At 41.9% G+C, this 20,026-nt stretch overlaps 1 protein-coding gene across 1 annotated transcript in view; it reads left to right on the forward strand.

Moving 5' to 3' along the window:
- tbkbp1 (TBK1 binding protein 1) overlaps nucleotides 1-20,026 on the forward strand; it is a 61,119-nt gene that overhangs the window by 34,581 nt on the left and 6,512 nt on the right. The window contains exons 3-8 of the mRNA XM_056366772.1: nucleotides 1,487-1,612; nucleotides 5,459-5,563; nucleotides 8,524-8,671; nucleotides 10,797-10,999; nucleotides 11,852-11,913; nucleotides 18,507-18,622. Coding sequence (XP_056222747.1) covers nucleotides 1,487-1,612; nucleotides 5,459-5,563; nucleotides 8,524-8,671; nucleotides 10,797-10,999; nucleotides 11,852-11,913; nucleotides 18,507-18,622 — 760 coding nt within the window. The remainder of the gene's footprint in view (nucleotides 1-1,486; nucleotides 1,613-5,458; nucleotides 5,564-8,523; nucleotides 8,672-10,796; nucleotides 11,000-11,851; nucleotides 11,914-18,506; nucleotides 18,623-20,026) is intronic.

A 20,026-nucleotide genomic window follows, 5' to 3' on the forward strand; every position in this document is an offset into this window, starting at 1 on the left:
CTTCCTCTGAGCCGTTGAGCTCCACTGTTGTCCAGAAACTATTAAAAACACATCAGTGAACCACACTGTTGCACCGGGTGACATGTTCCTTCATCACCATGAACACACACACTGCAGTTTATTTTTACTCACACACACACACACACACACACACACACACACACACACACACACACACACACACACACACACACACACACACACACACACACACACACACACACACACACACACACACACACACACAGTCCTGCTGCTGGAAATACTCACAAGAGCACCAAACGTGTATTCATCCACAGCTGAAAATAGTCCACAGTAAATACATTATTTTCTCCTGTGTGAGTAATGTTTGCTAAAAACTACAGATCCCAACAGTTAAAAAAAAAAGAAATGACTGAAGCTGTTTTAAAATGAAACTATATATTTGTGAGGTGTTTTAAAGATTTATGTCGTCAGTATAAAAAACTGTGAGCTAAGACTAATAAGCTAATTTCAAATTGCACTTTAAGAAACGCAGCTACTGACCGACTCGAGTCGTAATGATTGGCTGAGTAGTGTCATTTGACCAGTACTGCTCTGTCAAAATTTTATAATTTTACAAATTATTAAAATGTATAGATTAGAGGTCAGGGAGCAGATAGGACGGCGTCTGGGTCAGGATCTGGACCGTGATCTGCCTTTTGGTGACCTCTGGTAGAATCTAACCAGCCTCATCCTTTGAGTGTAAGGGAAAGACAAAGAGGAGCAATTTACTGATGTTTATTATAAGAAGCATTAAACATGGCAGTTTACTTTAATCTAATTTTTAAAACACAGTGAGGAGGTAGTCAGTACATCCATGATATTGTGATATGCAGACATTTTCCCTTTTCCAGACATTTTTTGAGGGAATCAAAACGGAAGCATTTCAGATATTTGATTAAAAAATGTTGGAATGAGATGCACCACCTGAACAAACTTTGATTCTGAGATATCGTGATTGCACCCACCCATGGTCCAGTCAGTGTAATTTTGAAGTTGTCAATAAATATGGACAGATGGACAGACAAAGTATCTGATGGACTGGCAAACAGCTGAGTCACGGTCCCTCCCCAGATGTCATTGTGTGGGATGAAATTAGAAAGTATGATTAAAACAACTTGGTATGCAAATTCTGTGATTAGTGCAGAAAAATAAAATCTAGCTCAAGAGAAAAACATGACATTAGCGAAAACAACCTGATTCTCTGAGTGATATCTGGGCCAAGCAGAAGTTGCAGTTGATGCCTGATGAATCTTTAATGATCCCAGAGTGAAATCATCAAAAAAAAAATGCAGAATACAGCAGGAAAAAAAAAAGGGAGTATAAGCAAACAAACAACAATTATAAACAAGCAAGAGGGGTTCACTCACTGTATCATTTTACTATATCTTGTCCTCTACGCATCCTTAATATTAAATGTCCAATCTCATGATTCTTTAATGTCTTTTCCTTGTCGTCGCTGCAGTTCCCGATGATCAGCGAGTTTGGGGAGGACACCAACTCCTACTGCTCTTTCGAGAGCAAGGAGACAGCGCTGCTGCACTCAGAAAATGGCAACCTGCAGCAGAGAGTCAACGTCCTGACCCACGAGGTGAGAGGAGAGACGAGGGCGACGGGGGAGAAGGGGAGTAGAGGAGATATGCGAGAGGGCAGAGGCGCAGTGGGATATGTAAGAAATAAGAAATTAAAAAAAAAAAAAAAAAATCCACTTTACTATAGAATCATTTTGTTCTACAGAGAAGAAAAGCTTATCACACCAGAGCTGGAATTCTGCAGAAATCCCTCCCTGCGTGTGAATTAATTGAATTAAAAAGCGAATTGAGGCCAACCCTGGTGGACATATGATGAATGACGTCCAGAACTAATTAAGCGCTAAAGCTGCTGTCCAAGCAAAATTACTGAGATTGGGTGTTTTTAAGAAACCGTCCAATGAGCACTGTGACATGGGATTTTCACACTGGTGTTCTATTTTTGAGACGCGGCCTAATTGGGACTAAACCTAAACCAAGATTTTGCTGAACGTGTTACGCCTCAAGAAAGAAAGAAAAATAAAGATTTTCAAACACTTCATGCACAAGATGTATGCATATATTCTGCTCTTCTATACTTGAGCGTCACGCCCATCTAAAGTGGAGTGAGTGGGTGAGAAAAGGCAGCGTCCATAATGTGCATGGACTTACTTGTTTTCCCTCGCTGCTAACTCTGTGTGAACAAGACAGTGGAGGGGGGGGAAAAAAAGACATGAGAAACAACTGACAGAGGATGGCAGCGGTGAGAATGGTGGCGGCGGCGGCAAAGAAAGCAAGAGAGCAGGAAAGAGGAAGGAAATGGTTTCTGGGAGCAGCAGAAACGATTAGCGCGGGACACACAAGGTCACACGGCTCTGACACCAGGCATTCAGAGTGATGAAATGTGCCATGGCTCACTGAGCATGCTCTGCTGGGACAGGACCCCCACCTTGCCCCCAGTCACACACACACACGCACACGCACACACACACGCACACACACACACACACACACACACACACACACACACACACACACACACACACACACACACACACACACACACACACACACACACACACACACACACTCTCTCTCTCTCTTTCTATTCTTATGAAGAGGTGACTTGCAGTTATCAAGAAGAGGCAGAGAAAAGTGACATACTTTCTGTGAGTAAAGGCATCAGAGGAATTCACTCATTGTTTTTCATTTAAAATGCAGATGAAATTGTGCAGGTGCAGCTGCTCCTCACATCCTGCCTGACTCACTCAATAACCGAGGCTTCCAACCAAACATGATGTGGGTCAACTTTGTTTGGGAATATGTATCAGATAATGAATCAATGCACTCAACCCCAATATTTAGCTACAGAGTAAATCCTCAGCAGCAACAATCAAGAGATCAGACGTAGGAAGGCAGACGGCCTTTGTGCAGTGAGTATATATCAATATCAACCCGAATGAAGGCCTTAAAACACATCCTGCTTTATTACTTATCTTGAGGCCATGTCTCAAGGAGCGCCCCTGAGTCAAAATCTTGCTAAACTCCTAAATTAATGTGTTTGATCAAATTACGGCAGAGAAAATCTGGCAGTAAACCAGGTATTATTCCAGTGGAAAACTGTCCACATTGTGCAGAGAGAGCAAGAAATGCAGGGTTAACAACTGTCTTTCAGTGTTTGCTTATAAAATATACATAATTGAAGTAATTAGGAGACATGACATGGCATAAACAAAATGCAAATAACTGCAAATGCTGTCTTGACATAGTATAGATAGTACAGCATAGAGTAATTTCATGTTGACATATTATTCTGGAATAATGGAGGGATCATTCTCAGCAGTAATAATAACAGTGCATTCATCAAACTAATTTCTAAAATCTGGGAAGAAGAGCTTATTTTCTTATTGAAAAGACTTGAAAAAATGCCCTAAAACAAACTGAGGCCTGTCAGAACTGGTCTGAAATAGACCTGAAGACAATTGGACATGATCCAAAATACAGTTCTTCATCCTGATCGGACACAAATAGAGACAACTACAACACTGGCAGCAGCTTGATGCTACAGCAGCTCCTCTCTCACCATCTCGCCTTTAAAGGCCCATTTTTCTCCTGCAATAATTAATGACCCGGCATGTGATCAGCTGATAGATGGTAGCTGATAGTAGAGTAGACGTAGTGTCACACACACAGAGGCTTGCAGCAATAGGATGGGACTCTACGTGACCCCAGTTTGACTAAATATAATACGAACCGGGCCCAGGTTCTGAGTCAGGTCTTGTTTACTAGGAGCTGATAATGATTAATAGATAATGATGCGTCAGCAGCAGCAAATTCCCCGTGTGTTGAATTGATCAAGGGTTTGTTTTATTACTTACAAATTCATTCTCTTCATTTCTTCTCTCAGAATAATTCCCTTTAGACAAACCTCCAGGTTAGAAATGTGTTTTCACTTGTCTGAGCAGGGAAAGTTGGTGCATCAATAAAAGCAAAATGCCACAAAGTGAAATGGAAACAGACTTAATGAATCAGGTCTGTGAGGAGTGATGAAGACACTATAATCTTCCTCACATTAATACACAGAACAAACAGAAATGTCATATTGCCACATGGTTTTCCATCATTTGAGGTTCAACCGGCGCTCTTTTAATCATGTCATCTTGTTTACACCCTCTTCTTCTGCGGTGGTTTATCAGTTTATCTCGATGTAAAAACTCCTAATATTTACATAACAGATGGAAACATTCGTTAGTTTGCATTTCCTTTTGCAGAGTTTCTGGTAATGTGGCCCGAATTCGAAGTAGGTTTAGTTAGAAACCTGGTTAATGTCACCATGACCTGAGAGCTTAGCTGTAATAGTTGTAATAAACCAAAATTATCCTTTAAAATTGTTCAATTTCAGTGACGCTTCCCATCTTTCGCCCCCCTCCCTGATGTATTAAAACTGAAGCAACATTCAAACTGACACGCCCTGAATTCATTACCGTTCAGAGGACGTAGAAAAGCCACGTTCAACACTGCAATCATATCAAGTGTTTCATACCGCTGCTGTTTGTAAAAGACCAATTAAACTAAAAATACTCTCCAAAAAAAAGAAAACTACCGACAGCTCTGAACCCAAGAGCCATCTGACACAATAAACAGCTTCCAGACTAAAGTGAAAATTTAAAAGGTGATAACGAGCACGTCCTTAGAATTTAGGGATTGTTTCTCTGTGTGTGTGTGTGTGTGTATGTGTGTCTGGATTCATCCTGATCTCCTCTGTCACGATGCTGCTGACAAGCCGTCCTCACCTTGTTGCCAGTTTCCTGCAGCATATGTTACAACAGACACAGTGAACAGGCCTCAGTGCTCCCTCTCTGCTGCTCCCACTCTCACTATCTGTTCTGTCTGAAGTGACCATATTTTTCCATTTAAAAAAAACAAAAAAAAAACCAAAAAAACATCCCACCCCTTGTATCCTCATCTGCTTTGAAAATCTCTTCATGTCACTACCCTCAGATGTGTCAGATGGTGTGTGATTATGGCATCCAGTGATATTCACCCCGTCATTATGCCACAGTGTGAGCAGAATAGATCAGCGGGACATCAAAAAAAAAGTTGGGTTTTTTTTCCTAGTTGGAATCATGATTTATCCATTTGTCAAGATGAGGGAGGCGTTGCTGCTCATGCTGACGTGTCGGGATCTCAGTGTCCTAAATTTGCTTGGTTACACAACCGCTTCTTAAGAGACACATTTGATGACTCTGACAATGGAAGTTTTTAGCGTGCTTTTTTTTCTTTTTTTTCTCCATCTTTGTGAGGAAGTTTGAAAACTGACGAAGAAAGGGAGGAAGAAAAAAAAAACAACAAAAAAAAAAAACAAAGTAAATGTATGTCAAGCTTTTTCTTCAGTCTCAGCTCCTCTGTCTCTGCATCTCGGCTTTCAGCTCCAGAAGAGAAAGGAGAGAGAGGAGCAGCTGGAAGATGTGATCCAGGCCTACGAGAAGATTCACATGGAGAAGAGCAACCTCCAGAGGGATCTCGACAAAATGGTCAGAGACATTATTCAGTTCACTGTGCATTTTTGTGTGGGTTTTTATTTTTTACAGGCGCATTATGCAGGAGCCATATGGCCCATTAATTAATTCTTACAGTTTCACACTCTGATGATGAGGGATGAATATAAAATTAGACGTTTATAGTTAATTCACCAAATACACGAGATGGCCAAAAGTATGCGGACTGGAGCTGTTTCTGTGGTTTGGTCCAGTTAAGGGGAAATCTTAATGTTACACAGATTTCTTTTATTCTGGAAAATATTTAAAATTTGTGCGTGAGGCCAGCTCCATAAAGAAACTGTTTTCCAGTTAAAGGTCCCATATTGTATGAAGTGAGATTTCTATGTGTTCTTTGATTATAAGCAAGGGTAGGTTCTTTTTAGTTTTTATTTTTTAATTTTTTTTATTAGACCAGAAAACAGTCAGCCAATCAGAAGAGAGGCTCTGAGCCTCCTCTCCTCTGATTGGCTCACAGTTACTAGCTGTTACTAGAGCTCCAGAGAGAAGCCTGAGAGAGGAGATGTAAAGAGACAGTTTTTGGTTCTTAAAAACACAAATATATTTCGTCTTAAGAGGAAAATTTGGAGCTTGAAGTGTGGAAGAACTGATCTTGAACCCTGATCTCAACCACATCCAAAACCTTTCAGATGAAGTGGACTGTGAACCAGACTTTATCACCACATCACTAATGCTCTTGTGGCTGAATGGGAGCAAATCCCTGCAGCCAGGTTTCAAAATATGAAATGGCTGAGATGCAGCAGTGCTCTTCCTTAAAGTTAGGGGGTTAAAGGGTTAAATGATCAACTATGAACCTGCAACATCCCAGTTCGGCTAAGGATCTTTGTTGTATGTTATTCACCATCTCTCTCCCTCCCCACAATTCTTAATCTCATAGAGGCACAAAATGTCCAAAAAAAGGGGGATTAAAGAGAAGAGACAAAAACAGCTCCAAGAATGTTAGATCCAACATTTCCCATAATGCAACACACAAGAATATTGCGTTAGACCCTGCCTGTTTGGTACATGTCATTCAAGCCCTATGCTCCTATATGTGGACTAGGCCTTCTGTTGAAACGTTCATGTGTGAAGTTGGCACAGATTCCCATTAATGTCTATGACATGAAATGAGACGTTCAAACAATCATACAGGCCTACGGGTGTTCATATTGTTCATATTTGTCAACATCCATCACATTAATGGCCCTCAGTTTATAGCACGCTTTCATTAAATATGTGTCTCACACACACACACACACACACACACACACACAACACTTATGCCCTTGTTATGGTGAAGCAGCAGCGAATGCTAATTACATCTCCACCTGTTTTTCTGACATTGTGTTTGTCCTCTGAAGAACTACCTCCTCCTCTTCACAGGCCGGTCAGAGGTCCTGAAGCTGCTGGAGATTCAGGACTTGAACACATGCTCACCTTTTAAAAGGGGCACTCCACCATTTTTACACACAAAAGCGCAGTTTACTTGTTACGAGGAGTACTACTCAGCCTATAAAACAGTTATATAAAGTCTTCTATGATAGTTAATGCCATAAAACAAGCCAGTCTGGGCAACACTTCACCGTAACTCACACTGCTGCAGGTTAAAATTATAACTCCACCATGCACTATAAGTGGTAAATAACAGTAATAGTCATCTATATGAATGTAAATAGGTTTTAAAACTACAGTTGTATTTCTCTGTCTCTCCTGATGTTACTTCAACATTTATCAACCTGATAGTAAAAGCAAGGAAACAGACAGTGCATCACTTTGATTGCTTGTAACTGCCTCTGCGGAAACTGTTTTCATTACGTCTCACACTGAGCGAAGAGTCCGTCAGAGAGGAGAGTCGTTTCACAGTCACTCAGTGAAATTTCTCTGACACAAAACACACACCTGATTGTGTGTTTATACGTTTTTATTTAAAACTTAAAAAAAAAATTAATTTAGCAAATTATTTCATAGTTTTTTTTTTCCACTAAGTGTTTTTCCTTCTATTTAAAATATACAAACTAAAACTATAAGCCAATTTTAGTAAGTCATTTCCTCGATTTCACACTATGAGAATCTTATTTTGTGAACACATTACTGTAACTGGTTACAAATCAAAGTGGATCCAGACCAGGCAGAGGCTTCCAACTGAACAGATTGGCTGGCTGGTCTTCCCCAGATCCCCTCTGTGATAATAAACCATCTCATATGAGAGTGAAGTCCACCGAGCGGCTCATGCCGAGCAGCCTCAGCAGTTTTATATGGTCAGGGTGATTAAGGGATTGAGGTGCGCCAACGTTGTTGGAACCGCCACCTGCCGAGGACTGGCCCGAGTGTCAGTGTCACCCAAAGCTGTGGCTGCGACTGTTAAAACGAATCCATCTACCTACTGGGCCTCATAGATCTTTAACCTTGCAGCAGAGCACTCACTCAGTAATTCATCTACATAACGTTTCTATATATATGATTGTGTCTGTGTGCGCATGTCGCTACATTTCTGTTCTATCTGATTTTTACCTCAGCCACGGAGGTTGTGTTTTCATCCACATCTGTGATTTTTCAGCAGAATTACACAGAAAGTACTGAACCGATTTTGCACCAAACGTGGTGGAGAGATGGGACACGGACCAGAGAAGAACTCATTACATTTGGGGGCAGATCTGGATCATTTACTATAAATTTGAATTTTTTTTTTCTGTGAAGTGTGGTGTATGTTTGACATTGGCCTTGGCAAGAGATCCTCTTGAATTTTTCTGCCTTCTTAATAAGACGAGAAACAATTAAATACAAGACAAAGAACATTTTTATCCATCCTCCCACTGATATTTAGCAGCAGCCTTGGACATGTTCACAAACTGGCTTTTAGCAGGTTGCAGAATGAGACTGTTGTGAGAGGTTATGAAGAATGCACATAACCTCTGTCAATAACTGAAGGCTGTGCACATGCATGTGTGTGATTACAGACCAGCCTGGTGGAGAAGCATGTCGAGCGCATCCTGAACCTGGAGTCAGCTCTGAGGCAGAGAGACAACTCCCTGCAGAAACTCAACATGCAGCTGCACAGCAAAGACATGCAGTACCTGCAGCTGCACGCCGGTCCAGACGCACACAGTAAGTGACTGTCAACACTTACTCAGAGCGTGTCTGTTTAATTATGGAGACGACACAGATTTATATATATATAATTATATATATGTGTGTGTGTGTGTAACAATATCACCAGGTGACTATGCTCTCATACAAGCACTGGTGCATTGAACGAATGAATGACTGGATGTGTAAAAATGTCTCCGGCTAAGTAAAAGTGAAACTGAAATAACGTCAACAAAGTCAATGACCAGTTTCAATCACTAAGACCAGAAACTGGGACAGAAATCTTGTTGTGGTTCTGGATTCGTCCACATTAAGACAATTACAAAGATGACACAGAATTCAAGAATGAAAGGACTTAAAGACCAAAGACTGAATGTTGGTTTGTTTAGGGCCAAATTACACGACTGATCTGCTGCTACAATATTAACCATTCAGACATCTCAGTTTGCACATATCTGGAACAAACTCCAAGAAAACTTGAGGTCTGCTCCAGATTCTAAATCAAGACTTAAGACGTTTCTGTTTGCCACTTCCTTTTATTAAATTAAATTTCAGACTAATTATTCATAAGTCAAACCACACTAGAATTTTTAGTCTCCTGTTTAATCTGATGTATTCCACATCAATCTTTAAATCCTACTTATTTGTCTTTTTATACTGTCCATTGTTTATTTTATTTGCCTTGTCTTATACAGAAATACAGATTTCAGAGGGTTTGCCTGGGTCGGTATTTTGGTTGATGTAATGTTTAACACTGACACCCAATGTGTCAACTCTTTCATTTTGATAAGTACAGCAAGATAAGACATTTATACATCAACTGCAAGTTTGTTGAAAAAACGAAAAAGCCCAGACACCTGTTATCGCTGTTAATCACCGCTCGTCTCTTCTCTGTTACTCAACCTTTAATCACATCCAACAATCTGGCCGGAAAGCGTTTTAATTGAGGTCAGGTTAATCCTCGGCCTGTTGGAGAAAACCAGCCTGGACATTTTGTTCCAACTCCCCCAGTCGCAGTCTCAGAAAAAGAGAGAGACCTGTGATCCATGCGGGCGCTCGTGATTGAAATTCAATCATTCTGGCTTCAAAAACATTTTGAGTGGAGAGACTGGTTCTGAAAATTTGAGGATTTCTCTGTATCGTTCAGCCTGTTGCTTCCATCTGCACTGCTGAGCGACTGTCTATTGTGACTGGTCTGTTTTACCAAATGCTTGAAAACGTGTGAGATAAATTTGACTTATTACAATGCAAATGAATTCCTACATCGGAAAAGTATGGAGTTTCAAAGTCGCTTCAGACAAGGCAGGTCGCTCCACTACATTCACTGTAAAAAAGCATGTGAATAAAATCCTAAAAATCACAGAGGACTTTGGATTCTGAAGCCAAACAGTCGCACAAACTCAGCAGGTTCCCTCATGTTCAGGCTGCGGCACCGACTTCAAGACAAAATATGCGGTCCACTACTGCTGTGGAAGAAGCTCTGTTCAACTTCAGCTGCTCCAGAGTCAGCAGATGCCAAACTTTTTCCCTCTTCGACGACGGATGTGGGCGGCTGATGGAAACGTGGGAGAAATGTGACTCTGCCACCTGAACAGATGCCTGTGCTGATGGCGTACCTTAGCAGAGGCATCACACTCTTGAATTCATTAAAGAAAGACGTGTATGAGCTTCTTTTTTGTTTTTTTTTGTTCCTTAATTTCTCCATGAGAGTTTGCAAGGTAGTAACGTACGGTATTGATTAATGAGCGTGTGTGTGTGTATGAATGAGGGTGTATTGTAGTGCAGACTGCGTACTGTATGTGTGTATGTGTGACTGCACACGAGTGTGCCTGTGAGCAGGCAGGAGGAGCTGGGATATATAAAAGATGATACTGCTGCGCTGTTACATTGTCTTCTGGCTCAAGGACTGAGTCTGTGTGAGCGGAGCTGAATCACTAACATGCCCACGCAGATCACATCACCCAGGTACACGCTGAAAGATGCTGCCCTTGGAAGAAGTCAGCTCTTTTTGCTCTTTCATACTCGTGTGTTGTACAACAATAGATGGTAGAACGCAGGGGAAAAGCAGTGAAAACGTGGCCTCGTCTTTCTCTATTTCATGTCCGCATTCTTCTCTCTCTCTCTCTCTCTCTCCTCCGCCCAGTGCTGGACTGTCCTGCCCTGACCCTGCAGAGCTCCCGCAGCCTGGACGCCCTGTCCGACCTGAAGCTGCAGCGGCTGGAGGCCGAGCTGGAGGGGGCGCGGCACGAGGCCCAGGGGGCGTGTCAGCGGGAAGAGGAGCTGAAGGCTGAGGTCGAGAGAATGAAGGAGGAGATGAGACAGCTGCAGAACAGCCAGAGGGAGAGGGTCAGTGTCGGTTTGTTTTCTGTCTGCTCGGGGTGCCACATGGGTGGAGTTTACTGCGTCAGGACAATTTCAAGGTCTAAGCAAGAGCAACCAACCCCAGTACTTTACTGTGATGCATTCACTGAATTATCCTTAATTGATTTGTGAGAAATGTGGCAATAAGCAAATAAAACACTGGTTTGTGATCAAGAAAAGATCCTGATACAGTCATCATTAATTATGTGTTTATGACCTCCACACTTTCCCTCGACCACGCCACATAAAGGCCACACTACTTCCTGCAATGGCTCTGAATGTTGGCTTTGGACGTAAATCGTGGGGCGCATAATCGTCCAACATTTATTCCTAGGGTTTTCTGGGCTGATAAATGCATATTTACTGTGGTGGTCATCACAGCCAGAAAACACATCCAAGAGGAAGGACAGTGTTATTCAAAGAGCTTTACAGCACAACAGTGGGGGCTGGGTGTCTCTACCCAGGACCGACAAACTGTCCAGACTCCAGGGCTGTTTTTCTGCCCTTCAGTGCCACACCACAGTATCTTATTAGTCAGTTAACAAAATAATGAAGTCTCAGCTTTCCAAATACAGTAACTCCTGTTCATTGGAGCGCTACTGCTAAAAGCTGGGCGTGTCTTTAAAGGATTTACTGATGTACATAAAGCCATAAAAGTGCACAGCTCCACAGTGCTCCAGTAATGATAATCAAATCCAAAGATGTACCGCCTCGCACGCCTTTTTCTGACAATGGTACCTTCAAACATGTTGTCTCGACCGGCTCTTGCTGTCAGATTTTGTCCAATATTCCTGCAGCACCTGCATGCTAATCGAATTTCATGCTCTACTTCGGCAGGAAATGACTTCTCCGTGCAAGCAGTGTGATGTGGAGTGGATAAAGAAGGTGGGAGATGAGCAGTAAGTGACCACAGACCAATCTCTGGGCGGTGGGGGAAAGGGAGGGATGGAGGGACGGAGGGAGGAAAGGCAGGGGAGATGCTGGTCGAGGGGGCAGCATCTATGGCAGCAGATAAGAGCAAAAGGAGAAATTTGTATTTACTCTCCTGCTGCGATGTGCTCAGGCTGACCTCCAGGGGCCTCATTAGGAAGTGGTTGAGCTCTCCATCGCTGGCTAACTGGGTTCAAACGCAGCATTAATAAAAAGGAGTATTATTGTCAGGGCACAAAAGCTGCATTTACTATATGTGCATTCAGCTGTAGCACCAGTGTTCCTGTATTAAACATTTGCTCAGGGGAGGTTTGGCAGGAGAGGAGTGTGAGCAGCAGGGGGCAGTGTAGGCACAGAGAAGGACGCCTTCCTCTCCATTTCCTCATGTCTGTGTGTTTGTTGGACATCTCTACGTGGCATGAGGTCCAAGCTCGTCTATCTGCGCATCCTTTCTCTTTCATCCTCCACACCAGAAACACAGAGAGAGCAGTAGTGAGTATTCAAGTGGTTGTGTTTGCACTCATCTCTCTCTCTCTCTCTGTCTTTCTCTCTCTCTCTCTCTCTCTCTCACTTTCAATACAACAAGAAAAATGGCTTCAACTTGCTGTTGAGAGGAAAGAAAGTAGCTTATTTTATTTTATTTTTTAAATTTTTTTTTTTTTACCCTTGTGAAATTACCGCGGTCTTTGCTGCATGACTTTGCTTACAAGGTGTCGCAGGTTAAAGAAAAGAAAAGAAGAAAAAAAAAGCAGAAGAAGAAGTTAAAAAAACCACAGCAAGTTGGGCAGCAGACTCCCACACAATGAAACCCCACAAGTGTTTCGATGGAGAGCAAACTGAAAGTATATGGTGCGGCAGAGAGGCAGAGTTTTGTGAGTGAGTGTGTGGTGGAAGCCTACTGTTTTTTTCCAGACCTTGGTCACCTTTTGGTTTTACTCAACAATATCACTCACTCCCACTGACAAAACCTACAATGCCTTTAACTTTGTTTCCTGGAGCTTTTTCTTGTAATTGGGCTCATTTAGTGTAAACTGCACAGATTGATATGGAGGCTTTGTGTATGAGCTTTGGGGGATATGAACACACGACCTTTGCCCTAATTTGTAACCAGCAACTGGGCAAATTCATGAATACCTGTAAATGCAAAAAAGGATAACGGCATCATTGAATTTCATCTTCCATTCGTCCCTAGACATTCTTTCCTCTCTGCTCTTTCCATATGTTTTCTAAGAGAAGGTAATGCGGCCTCCCCAACACATTTTTTGCATGACTACGTGCATTTTCCTATACTTCTTAATGTATAAAATTAAAAAAACAAGCTTCCCTCACCAACCACAAGGCACACTGCTGGCAGCCACCATGCACTATGCCAACCCCCCTCAACACACACACACACACACACACACACAAACACACACACACAAACACACACACACACACACACACACAAACACACACACACACACACACACTCTTAAACTCAAGCACAGAAAGCGACTGACTAATCCTTCTTCAGCTTTCAGAAAGTGAGAACCATTTCCAATAAATCACAACATGATTTGATGATTTGAAGTTTGAAGTGGAATTCCCATTTCTCGTTGTAAATTTAAAGAGAAATAACCGCATGTTTTGAAAATGACTTCTGAGCAGCGTGTGGGAATCCATTTTTGTTAATTGGCCCTAAAAACATGATTAGACAGGGCTGCGTCAAAGAGGCAGCAAAACTCTTCAGTGAGTGTTTACTGCATTGTGGCTTGGACTGTTTGACACCTCTCTGTGTTCTGCTGAAAGAGACTCATGCACATAAGCAGAAGCAGGGTGTGACAGAGTGTGAAAAGCCCCCACAGTGGTCTCATGGTCGTTTAACACATGCCCTCCGTGAGGCCAAAGACCCATTACTCAGTTTCTCCGATACTTCTAAGCGTCATGGATGACCTCCTCTTTCCAGAAAATACATGTTTTTTAATTTTGTTGACCACTGTGTATTCAAGTGTTAGTTTTACCCAGGAGGCCATGTTCTTAATGCGTGTGACGGAGCTCTGGCTGATTTGAAAAAAGAAAAAAAAAAGCAGAAGAAGAAGTTAAAAAAACCACAGCAAGTTGGGCAGCAGACTCCCACACAATGAAACCCCACAAGTGTTTCGATGGAGAGCAAACTGAAAGTATATGGTGCGGCAGAGAGGCAGAGTTTTGTGAGTGAGTGTGTGGTGGAAGCCTACTGTTTTTTTCCAGACCTTGGTCACCTTTTGGTTTTACTCAACAATATCACTCACTCCCACTGACAAAACCTACAATGCCTTTAACTTTGTTTCCTGGAGCTTTTTCTTGTAATTGGGCTCATTTAGTGTAAACTGCACAGATTGATATGGAGGCTTTGTGTATGAGCTTTGGGGGATATGAACACACGACCTTTGCCCTAATTTGTAACCAGCAACTGGGCAAATTCATGAATACCTGTAAATGCAAAAAAGGATAACGGCATCATTGAATTTCATCTTCCATTCGTCCCTAGACATTCTTTCCTCTCTGCTCTTTCCATATGTTTTCTAAGAGAAGGTAATGCGGCCTCCCCAACACATTTTTTGCATGACTACGTGCATTTTCCTATACTTCTTAATGTATAAAATTAAAAAAACAAGCTTCCCTCACCAACCACAAGGCACACTGCTGGCAGCCACCATGCACTATGCCAACCCCCCTCAACACACACACACACACACACACACACACACACACACACAACACACACACACACACACACACACACAAACACACACACACACACACACACACACAAACACACACACACACACACACACACTCTTAAACTCAAGCACAGAAAGCGACTGACTAATCCTTCTTCAGCTTTCAGAAAGTGAGAACCATTTCCAATAAATCACAACATGATTTGATGATTTGAAGTTTGAAGTGGAATTCCCATTTCTCGTTGTAAATTTAAAGAGAAATAACCGCATGTTTTGAAAATGACTTCTGAGCAGCGTGTGGGAATCCATTTTTGTTAATTGGCCCTAAAAACATGATTAGACAGGGCTGCGTCAAAGAGGCAGCAAAACTCTTCAGTGAGTGTTTACTGCATTGTGGCTTGGACTGTTTGACACCTCTCTGTGTTCTGCTGAAAGAGACTCATGCACATAAGCAGAAGCAGGGTGTGACAGAGTGTGAAAAGCCCCCACAGTGGTCTCATGGTCGTTTAACACATGCCCTCCGTGAGGCCAAAGACCCATTACTCAGTTTCTCCGATACTTCTAAGCGTCATGGATGACCTCCTCTTTCCAGAAAATACATGTTTTTTAATTTTGTTGACCACTGTGTATTCAAGTGTTAGTTTTACCCAGGAGGCCATGTTCTTAATGCGTGTGACGGAGCTCTGGCTGATTTGAAAAAAGAAAAAAAAAAGGAACATTTATTATTGCGTGTGTGTGAGTGTTCGGCAGCAAAGAGGAGCTCAGATCTCACAGGCAGCTGCGGTGACGGCTCTTTCTTTTAAACGTCTGATCAGACCAGAGGTCAGATTTCAGCCCACACTCCATCTCCCACACATGCACATATACATACACACACACACACACGCACACACACGCACACACACGCACACTTATCTGATCAATTCACACACACAAGCCTTTCATCAATGCTGCCCTGGCATTATCACACCCCTCCTACGCACTGTAATGTACATTTCACAGTGCATACGTCTGCAGCTACGCATATACCAGAGAGAAGGAAGCAAATGAAAATAAATGCAAAAGAACAAACGCATTCTGGCAATTGTTCAAAGTATTTATAGACCGACAAAAAGACCAAAAAAAAAAAAAAATGCGTTACACAGATTTTCTGCAACAGCCAGCGACTGAGAAACTCCTGTTAAAAGTTTTGTCCTCGCCTGCACCCATGCCGAGGTGTTCACGCCATCAGTTTTACTACACGGGGCCATGAGAGAGGTGTTGTTAGTGCAACCCTGGGTCTCTCTGACACAGACTGTCAAAACACACTCTAGCAAAACTGAGTGTGACAGTAGTGTGAAAAAGGAAGAGGTGCATGAATCTAAACTGATATACACACCTGCATTTAGCTAAACCTGCATTTAGCTAAAAAGAAGGCAATGTAAGCTGAGAGTCCTCTGAGAGAAGTGAGGGAGGGAAGGAAGCGGATTAATGACATTTTATTTGCTCTTCTGCAATAACAATATTATACTGCACGCTCCACCCACCATGCCAGTAAGTAACCTAAGTGATTGTTATTTTCCTACTGATGCACTGAATATATCTGTATGTGTTTTAAGGAGGCTTTTATCCAAAACCACATGCCACATGCAGGGAGACACAGACGACCCTGATTCATTTCAGTGTTGGTACCAGGTTCCACCAACTCCTACCACAGAGAGGGAATGTTGTCTGTTATGAGGTGGGGGATGAAGGGGGTTTGATACCCCACTCTGTCTGAGTCATAGCAGGTTGGTGGAAAACTAGTGGGCCAGTTACAAATGACAACCAACCAGTGGAAGTTATGACTTACAATCAGTTTTTATGAAATTGTGAGCTTCCCTGAAATGGGGTCCCTGATATAATTTAAAGTATTTTGTGGTGATAAAGCTTGTATCCTGGATTTAAAAATGAGATGTAAGCTCGTGTTGTTACAGATGTCTTTGCAGATATCTGTAAAAGTGTTTTTAAAAAATGAAATTGTGGTTCGGATGTGAAAAATAATCTGCTGTTATTAGTACAAGAGAGACCCAAGCAGCAGAATCACACACACACACACACACACACACACACACACACACACACACACACACACACACACACACACACACACACACACACACACACACACACACACACACACACACACACACACACACTAGTGGGTTGACTCAATTAAGTTAGTGCGCGGGTGTGCCGAGGAACATATTTTTAATTTGACACTATGCTTTATTTGCTGTGTAGGCAGGGTACATAAGTGTTTTTCTTTTCTTTTTTTAATTTCATTTTTTTTGGTGCCAGTGTTGCTGTCAAAGTTTGTATCTGTTTTTCCTTATGCAGTAGAAATCCCCTGGAAGTGCATAAGTGTTTGTCATCTACCATGATCTCTATCGGGTAGTGGTTCTCAAAATGGGGTCCGCCTTAAAGGTGGGACGCACTTATTTTCACTATGATTCCATCCACAATGACAGAATGTGTGATAAAACATCTAAAAGCTAAAAAACTAAAAAATTGTATCTAATGGGGGACCCTGGGACAAAATCCTATCAGATGGAGGTCCCTGATCTAATTTGTGTCACTTTAAGGGTCCTTGACGTGCTATTTTTAGATGTACAGAGTCAAAACCAAAGAGGGTTTCACAGATTTTGAGAAACAAGCAGTATCTGAGAAACCATGTCACAGTTCGTCCCTGTGTGCGCTTGTGCGCGCGGGGGGGTCAGGAGTGGGTGTCACTTTAAGAGTTCTTGACGTGAAAGAGTAAAATTCTTATCAGCAAAGGTTATCTGAGGTGCATCATCAGGTCAGGGGCCTGGCAATAATCTGAAACTCATGTACACCAACGTCCAACTTCTCATTCATTTAATCATTCTTCATTCACAACTCATCAAATTATCGTTTTTGTTTTTTTTAAATACTGGTCTTGATAGAAGAAATTACTCAGGTTGGCAGCATAAACTGATTATCTAAACACATTTCAAACTACATTTCAAAGTGTCACACCTCTCATCCTGTAAATAAGTGTCTAATCTAAACCACAGTCTGGACTGGTATGAGTCAATTTCAGATCAAGACTGAGGAGTTTATAAAAATTGGTTAGACATTTGAGATAAGATGCCCATTATCAGATTTGAGGGCAGCTGAGTTGCTTCTTTCTGTTTGAGCAAACCCTCTGCCATGAACATGAAACAGCCTACACACACATACACACACACACACACACACTGAACAACACTCTAAGCTTTCAAAGAGGACTTGGGGTGTGCTCTGAGATTATTCCTTATATCTCCTTGGCTCGCGTTCATTTATACTGTGGGATTCAGATCAGTTTCAAGCTAAAGAGTCGAGACTAAATCAGCTCGTTGCCATGGTTAAAAGATACAGAAGCCTGTAAGCCAACCAGCCTTGTTTACTGTGCTTGAAATAGATTTGCTCTGTCAGTGCGGCCCCTGAGAGAGTCATGACACATTTTGCATGAAATGGTGTGTGTTTTATTCACTTCAATTATGCGCTGTGACTTGTGACTCTAAAAATATAAGCCTATATAAGCCTCTCAATTAGCCAGCCTGATTTGCGAGGCTGTGTTAGCGCTGCAGAGCTCACCCAGTTTAAAGTGGAGATGAAGATCAGAGTGGATCTGTGATGCAGGTCACCGTGGTTTCATACGTCATGCAGCTTCCGACAATGGTGTGCATTCCAAGGATTAAACGGAGATTACACTGTCTGTATAAATCAGTTGTAATAGAATAACAACATTGTAATATTCTGTAATGGCAATGATTATGATAATTACATAATTGCCTCCCTTCCTAACCTCCTTCCTCCTCCTCCTCCTCCTCCAGGGTGAATCTGGCTCTGGCCTACACAGAGTTAACGGAGGAGCTGGGGCGCCTCCAAACACTGAGCTCCAAGCAGACGGAGATCCTGAGGAAAGCCTCACAGGAGCAGGCCAGTCCAGGTTAGCATCGACAGCACTCGCAGAAAACACTGTGCGTCAATAATGTGGGAAAACTGGGTCAGCATCCTCTCAGTCCCTCAGTGGTGCAGGAAGTAGCCTGTGTAGTTCCTTTCTCTCAGTTAAAAGTAAATGGACTCCAGTTATATAGTGCTTTTCTAGTCTTATCAACCACTCAAAGAGATTTACACTACACGCCACATTCACTCACACATTCATACAGTGCTTTTTATTTTCAATCACACACACACATACACACACATAACGAGGATACATCAGTGGCGAAATCTCCTGCATTCTTGAAAGTTCATTAAAGTTGTGAACGCAGGGGAAAGGCCCCTTGAATTATTACTGATGCATCAATGTCCAAGCACAGTTTTCCATTATAACTTTTACCACTTTATATACTGTTAAAAAATTTAACCTATAACACTGAGAAATAATACTTACAATTGAAGTAGATACAGTGACTTAAGTTTATCAATATGTAAAGTTACTATAGCGGTTTTTTACTTTATTCTACCAGGAAGTCCCATTGAGATGAAAGATTTACCAAAGAGATTTGGCCACGATAGCAGCTGTACAAACTCACAGTATCTTAAAATACCACATATACAACATGACAGCAATTTGCACTCAATGGCCTCTCAGGAAAAACAACCACATTCTTTATGGCGCCAGTAAGATTTTCTTAGTAAAGCCTCTGAAATGTATTAGAGTACAAGTACTATAAAGTAGCATGAAATTGAAATACTTAAGTACAGTGCAATTCTTGTCAGAAGATGATAACTTCAAATGGCAGCCAAATTTTTGTAAAACATTTTTTTATTTATTTTTTTTTTAAAGATGCTGATACTTTGTAAAATTCAACGTAACTTAAACCACATTCTGTTAGTGCATCGCTGCAGGGGTCTGTATGTTTGCCCCCGTTAGTCTAATGACAGAGAAAGAGTTCATGGTTGTGATTTGTTGCTACTGTTTTCTCACTCACAGCTGAAAGTAAAAAAAGACTGCAGCTATAACACAAGACATTTTGTGTTCGAGTACAACTTACAAGTGCTGAACTGTACAGTAGCAACACCTTTCTCTTCCTGCAAACGCAGTCACACACATAGCTAATGTCTCACGACTGTGCACCTACTACACACCACAAACCAGAGTGCACCACATGTTTATGCCTTTTACGCACTGTGGAAAACCGTGTTGCGCACATCAGTGATTAACTGCGTATTTTTCTACACAGTGAACGGTGGGAAAAATTCAGAAAACCCCAAACTCCACTTGACTTTTCCCTAAGGTCATGTTGCATCATATTAATTTAGAAAATGCGACTTGAACGGCGCTTCCTGCTTAATTACTTACAGGATCGTCAAAGTGATCGCCTCTCAGCTATCTTTAACAAAACAA

Source organism: Seriola aureovittata, chromosome 21 (assembly GCF_021018895.1).
Source record: "Seriola aureovittata isolate HTS-2021-v1 ecotype China chromosome 21, ASM2101889v1, whole genome shotgun sequence".
In the NCBI taxonomy this organism is placed as follows: domain Eukaryota; kingdom Metazoa; phylum Chordata; class Actinopteri; order Carangiformes; family Carangidae; genus Seriola; species Seriola aureovittata.